This window comes from Oncorhynchus masou, chromosome 30 (genome assembly GCF_036934945.1).
Source record: "Oncorhynchus masou masou isolate Uvic2021 chromosome 30, UVic_Omas_1.1, whole genome shotgun sequence".
Lineage (NCBI taxonomy): Eukaryota > Metazoa > Chordata > Actinopteri > Salmoniformes > Salmonidae > Oncorhynchus > Oncorhynchus masou.
In genome coordinates this window covers 4,174,193-4,180,772 of record NC_088241.1, presented here as the reverse complement: position 1 = coordinate 4,180,772, position 6,580 = coordinate 4,174,193, and the positions used below count along the sequence as shown (strand labels likewise).

The following is a 6,580-nucleotide window of genomic DNA, read 5'->3' as shown; positions in this document are numbered from 1 at the left end:
TTAGGGGGCACAAACACTAAACTGGTCATAGCTCAGTGTCTATGGGGCAGCTTCACCTTACTCTCATGAGTTGTAACTGAACAGGAGCTGCGGGTACAGACTGAAGCCAATAGGGGTCAGTGTTGTATGTGTGGTCAGCTAGGTGCTGGAGTCAGTGGTGAATGTAGCGGTTGGTTGACGGGACGGGTCTGAGACAGACAGGTTCATAATGATTCTGAAAGATCGCTATGTCCAAATCAGCTAACACAGTCAGAGTAGCAGCAGCCCATCTACCCCTTTCAATGACACGTATCTCTCTCTTTCTCTCTTTCTATCCCTCTCTCTCCTTTTCTGTCCTATCTGTCTGTCCTTTTCTCTCTGTTTGACAGTATACAGTATCTCTCTCCGTTTGTCTCTCGGCGTCTTTGTCGTGTCTTCTGTTTCTCTTTCTACACCTCTCTCAACTTCAGTCTCTCAATGTTGTCCTTTTCCCTAAATCTTCTACTTACCTTTCTCTACGTTGGTCTCTTTCCCTATGATGCCTGTCTCTCTTTCTGCCTCTCTCTCCCTCTGTCTGTCCCTGACTTCCTGTGGATCCTAGGCCACTTCCTGTCCCCTCTGCCTGTCGCCTCCCTAGTTAGTGTGGGTGGGTTGAGAGAGGGAGGATCGGTGGGTCAGGGAGGAGGGGCAGCCGCCAGGGTTGCCCTCAGGGTCATTGTCAGGGGAGACGAGCTGCAGGGCTACTTCGTTCTCGTAGCAGAAGGAGGAGCGTGAGCCCTGGATGTACTTCTGCTCGGCCAACTCTTTAGCGCTGCAAGAGGGTGTGCTGGGAATCTCATAGGTCCGGTGGAAGAATGAGTAGTCCACCTAGATAAGAAAAAGAGAGGGGTCACTCTGGATAAGAAACAGAGAGGGGTCACTCTGGATAAGAAAAAGAGAGGGGTCACTCTGGATAAGAAAAAGAGAGGGGTCACTCTGGATAAGAAAAATAGAGGGGGCACTCTGGATAAGAAAAAGAGAGGGGTCACTCTGGATAAGAAAAAGAGAGGGGTCACTCTGGATAAGAAAAAGAGAGGGGTCACTCTGGATAAGAAAAAGAGAGGGGTCACTCTGGATAAGAAAAAGAGAGGGGTCACTCTGGATAAGAAAAAGAGCCGGGGCACTCTGGATAAGAAAAAGAGCCGGGGCACTCTGGATAAGAAAAAGAGCCGGGGCACTCTGGATAAGAAAAAGAGAGGGGTCACTCTGGATAAGAAAAAGAGAGGGGTCACTCTGGATAAGAAAAAGAGAGGGGTCACTCTGGATAAGAAAAAGAGAGGGGTCACTCTGGATAAGAAAAATAGAGGGGGCACTCTGGATAAGAAAAAGAGAGGGGTCACTCTGGATAAGAAAAATAGAGGGGGCACTCTGGATAAGAAATAGAGAGGGGGCACTCTGGATAAGAAATAGAGAGGGGGCACTCTGGATAAGAAAAAGAGAGGGGGCACTCTGGATAAGAAATAGAGAGGGGGCACTCTGGATAAGAAATAGAGAGGGGGCACTCTGGATAAGAAAAAGAGAGGGGGCACTCTGGATAAGAAAAAGAGAGGGGGCACTCTGGATAAGAAAAAGAGAGGGGGCACTCTGGATAAGAAATAGAGAGGGGGCACTCTGGATAAGAAAAAGAGAGGGGGCACTCTGGATAAGAAAAAGAGAGGGGGCACTCTGGATAAGAGTGTCTGCTAAATGGCTAAAATGTAGAGAAAAGGGAAAACATAACAACGAAGCCAGAGGATGAGAAACTCTTTCCTCTTCTGTTTCTATAGGATCTCTCCCCCTCTTACCTGGTAACAGTTCTTCCTCTCGAAGAGCACAGGTTCGAAGCGGTGACCCCAGAGGATCTCGGAGGCGAGGTAGGAGCTGCGACACTGTGTGGTCATGGCTGTGGCCTCCACCATACCCTCCAGAATGACCACCACCTCCAGCTCTGTGTCGCCCTCCAGCGTCCGACGGTCCATCTCGAAAAACGGCGACTCATTGTTGATCTCGTGGACGATGGTTACCGGGGAAACCAGGAAGATGCGGTCGGTTCCCGTGTCGAATCCCACGTTGATGTCCTCATTGTCCAGCGGGATGAACTCTCCCTCTGGGGTCACCCTCGGCTGGGGGAGGGGGAAAGAACAGGGGTAGAGAAAGGGAAGTACAGAGGGTATGAGGTTAGTGATTAAGTGTTTCGTTTTTACATTGTATACAGGAACATTGTGTATAGTTCAGTCCAAAGTCTTAAGTGTTATGTTCCACAGAAAGCTCTCGCCTGCCTATATTTCTTGGCTGCACCAGTCTGCAGCCAAACTCCACAGGCCTCGGTTTACTACACAACCTTTTTCAGGAGCCAATCCCCAGCCTCAGCACTGAGAAACACCAGTCTGCAGCCAAACTCCACAGGCCTAGGCTTACTACACAACCTTTTTCAGGAGCCAATCCCCAGCCTCAGCACTGAGAAACACCAGTCTGCAGCCAAACTCCACAGGCCTAGGCTTACTACACAACCTTTTTCAGGAGCCAATCCCCAGCCTCAGCACTGAGAAACACCAGTCTGCAGCCAAACTCCACAGGCCTAGGCTTACTACACAACCTTTTTCAGGAGCCAATCCCCAGCCTCAGCACTGAGAAACACCAGTCTGCAGCCAAACTCCACAGGCCTAGGCTTACTACACAACCTTTTTCAGGAGCCAATCGCCAGCCTCAGCACTGAGAAACACAATTCTGCCATGATCCCCCAAAACTTATCAAAGCTGCCCGTCTGAACTTTGACATGATCAAGCTTTTAAGAAGATCTAAATGTCCCTCTCTTCACCTACCTGCTCTAGAGCTTTACAACCCACAGGACAATGAAAGCAGTGGTAGGTAAGGGCCACATGAAACACAATAGATACAGACTGGCAGACAATATGTCAGAACACACACCACCTCGCAAACTTTCCCCAAAATCGCCAACAGATGGCCAGAAAATAGTATTATCTATATACAGTACTCAGACAGGACCATACGCGCACACACACACACACACACACACACACACACACACACACACACACACACACACACACACACACACACACACACACACACACACACACACACACACACACACACACACACACACACACACACACACACACACACACACACACAGGTTTTGAGTTAAAGAATCCTGGGGAAATGAATCCCTTGGTAAATCTTCTAAACCCCTGAGGGAGAATAAAACAAGCTCTCATTAACCACAGACATCAGAATACAGTCCAGATGGGCTCACTGATATCACTCTCCCTCTCTCTCTCCCTCTCTACTTCTCCCCATCACTTTCCATCTCTCCCTCTCCCTCTCTACTTCTCCCCATCACTTCCCATCTCTCTCTTGCTCTCTCTCTCCATCTCCACTTCTCCCCATCACTTCCCATCTCTCTCTCGCTCTCCCTCTCCACTTCCCCCCATCGCTTCCCATCTCTCTCTCGCTCTCCCTCTCCACTTCTCCCCATCACTTCCCATCTCTCTCTCTCGCTCTCCCTCTCCACTTCTCCCCATCACTTCCCATCTCTCTCTCGCTCTCTACTTCTCCCCATCACTTCCCATCTCTCTCTTGCTCTCTCTCTCCATCTCCACTTCTCCCCATCACTTCCCATCTCTCTCTCGCTCTCCCTCTCCACTTCCCCCCATCACTTCCCATCTCTCTCTCTCGCTCTCCCTCTCCACTTCCCTCCATCACTTCCCATCTCTCTCTCTCGCTCTCCCTCTCCACTTCCCTCCATCACTTCCCATCTCTCTCTCGCTCTCCCTCTCCACTTCTCCCCATCACTTCCCATCTCTCTCTCACTCTCTCCCTCTCTACTTCTCCCCATCACTTCCCATCTCTCTCTCACTCTCTCCCTCTCTACTTCTCCCCATCACTTTCCATCTCTCTCTCTCTCCCTCTCCCTCTCCCTCTCTACTTCTCCCCATCACTTCCCATCCATCCATCTCTCTCTCTCTCTCTCTACTTCTCCCCACCACTTTCCATCTCTCCCACTCCCTCTCCCTCTCTACTTCTCCCCATCACTTTCCATATACTAATATAGTTACTGATGTATCCTGCCTCTTCTACTGTTTACAGCCCCTTCAGTATCTTTACAGTTACTGATGTGTCCTGCCTCTTCTACTGTTTACAGCCCCTTCAGTATCTTTACAGTTACTGATGTGTCCTGCCTCTTTTACTGTTTACAGCCCCTTCTGTATCTTTACAGTTACTGATGTGTCCTGCCTCTTCTACTGTTTACAGCCCCTTAAGTCTCGTTACAGTTACTGATGTGTCCTGCCTCTTCTACTGTTTACAGCCCCTTCAGTATCTTTACTGTTACTGATGTGTCCTGCCTCTTCTACTGTTTACAGCCCCTTAAGTCTCGTTACAGTTACTGATGTGTCCTGCCTCTTCTACTGTTTACAGCCCCTTCAGTATCTTTACTGTTACTGATGTGTCCTGCCTCTTCTACTGTTTACATCCCCTTAAGTCTCGTTACAGTTACTGATGTGTCCTGCCTCTTCTACTGTTTACAGCCCCTTCAGTATCTTTACAGTTACTGATGTGTCCTGCCTCTTCTACTGTTTACAGCCCCTTAAGTCTCGTTACAGTTACTGATGTGTCCTGCCTCTTCTACTGTTTACAGCCCCTTAAAGTCTCTTTACAGTTACTGATGTGTCCTGCCTCTTTTACTGTTTACAGCCCCTTCAGTATCTTTACAGTTACTGATGTGTCCTGCCTCTTCTACTGTTTACAGCCCCTTAAGTCTCGTTACAGTTACTGATGTGTCCTGCCTCTTCTACTGTTTACAGCCCCTTAAAGTCTCTTTACAGTTACTGATGTGTCCTGCCTCTTTTACTGTTTACAGCCCCTTCAGTATCTTTACAGTTACTGATGTGTCCTGCCTCTTCTACTGTTTACAGCCCCTTAAGTCTCGTTACAGTTACTGATGTGTCCTGCCTCTTCTACTGTTTACAGCCCCTTAAAGTCTCTTTACAGTTACTGATGTGTCCTGCCTCTTCTACTGTTTACAGCACCTTCAGTATCTTTACAGTTACTGATGTGTCCTGCCTCTTCTACTGTTTACAGCCCCTTAAAGTCTCTTTGCTCCCTTCTTTCATCCCTCAACCAATCTTCTTCTTCTCTCCTTTCTTACCTTCATTAGCTGTGCACGTACGTGTGCCTCTACCAGGTGGCTCTTGCGTAGGTTCCCCACCCTCCACATCATGCAGAGTTTCCCGTCTCTCAGCGCCACCACTGCTGTGTCAGAGAACAACAGTGTCTCGTTACGCTTCTTGGGCTTAGCGATCTTCGCCATGACCGCTCCGATGATGAAGGCGTCGATGATGCAGCCCACAATGCACTGCAAGACGACCGCCATCACCGCCAGGGGGCAGGCCTCGGTCACGCTGCGGAAGCCGTAACCAATGGATGTCTGCGTCTCCAGGGAGAACAGGAAGGCCGCCATAAAGCTGTTCACCTGAACGAAACACGTTTCCTCCACTTCCACCACCGCCCCTGCCCCGGACTCATCTCCTCCCCCAGAAGAGGCACCCGAGCTGGGGTTGAGGCGGATGGCGAAGTCCCCGTGCGCAGCGGCAATGAGCCAGAAGGCGAAGCCAAAGAGCAGCCAGGAGAGGAGGAAGGAGAGGCAGAAGATGACTAGCATCCAACGCCAGCGGATGTCCACGCAGGTGGTGAAGAGGTCGCTGAGGTAACGCTGGCCCCTCTCGCTCATGTTGACGAAGGTGACGTTGCAGCGCCCGTCCTTGCCCACAAAGCGGTGGCGGGGCCGGCGTCTAGAGCGCCGGGTGGGCCGGTGGCATGAGGAGGAAGGGGACGACAGTGTTGAATCTCGGTCCGAGGACGAACAGCCTTCTCCCCTTCTCCCCAGACTTCCGCCCCTCCCACCCCTCAGTCCTGAGCGCCCTCCTCCTTTCATCAATCCTTCCCCTCCTCCTGCCTCCAGGGCTCCGCTGGGCCTCCGTGCATTGCTGCCGTTGCCCTGCAGGGGGAGTGCTTTGCCATTTCGGTTGTGTGTGGGAGAGAGACTGGTGGGGCTCCCTGAGCCTCCCGTGCTCCCCCCCACCCTGGCCGTGTCAGCAACACTCAGAGCCAGCTTAATGACTTCCTCCTCGTCTACCAGCCCGTCAACCACCGCACTGAAACGTCGCTTCACACGCGCCGCTCCCATGGTGCTAAATACAATGTCTTACGCTGATGAAGCTGTTGTCTCAACTCCTATGTGCTTGTGAGTTTATGACCACCTAGGTATTGATAAGATCCTGGTGTTCTGTACTTCTTTCCAGTTCCACTGTTTCTATGGTGAAAAGTAATCCATCTGATGTGGTAAAGGTAAATCCACGAGGAAAAACTGTATCCAGCAGTAGATGACTTCCCTCACTTCCCTGATCATTGTTCCACTAACTTTTTATTAACAGTCAGGGTTACTCACAGCTCTACAGTGTCCTGATTCACAGTCTTCCTTCCATTCTCTTGAAGGAAACTCAGTGGTCAGGTTGTTGCTGTATATACTCCTCTGGTCAGAAACGTATTCCGCAGCAGCAGA

The 6,580-nt window shown here is 50.4% G+C and overlaps 1 protein-coding gene across 1 annotated transcript; it reads right to left on the bottom strand.

Moving 5' to 3' along the window:
• Nucleotides 1–612: 612 nt before the first annotated feature.
• LOC135523003 (inward rectifier potassium channel 2-like) lies at nt 613–6,205 on the bottom strand. The gene is made up of 3 exons (XM_064949736.1): nt 5,168–6,205; nt 1,803–2,120; nt 613–846 (listed from the first exon to the last, which is right to left on the bottom strand). The coding sequence occupies exons 1-3, from the start codon at nt 6,203–6,205 to the stop codon at nt 613–615; spliced, it is 1,590 nt and encodes a 529-aa protein (XP_064805808.1).
• Nucleotides 6,206–6,580: the final 375 nt, after the last annotated feature.

Excerpts from the sequence above, each read along its gene's own strand:
- LOC135523003 (XM_064949736.1), bottom strand. The coding sequence starts at position 6,205 with ATGGGAGCGGCGCGTGTGAAGCGACGTTTCAGTGCGGTGGTTGACGGG. Across the intron at positions 2,121-5,167 it reads TACGTGCACAGCTAATGAAG|CCGAGGGTGACCCCAGAGGG; the intron begins GTAAGAAAGGAG and ends CCCCTCCCCCAG. Across the intron at positions 847-1,802 it reads AGAGGAAGAACTGTTACCAG|GTGGACTACTCATTCTTCCA; the intron begins GTAAGAGGGGGA and ends TTTCTTATCTAG.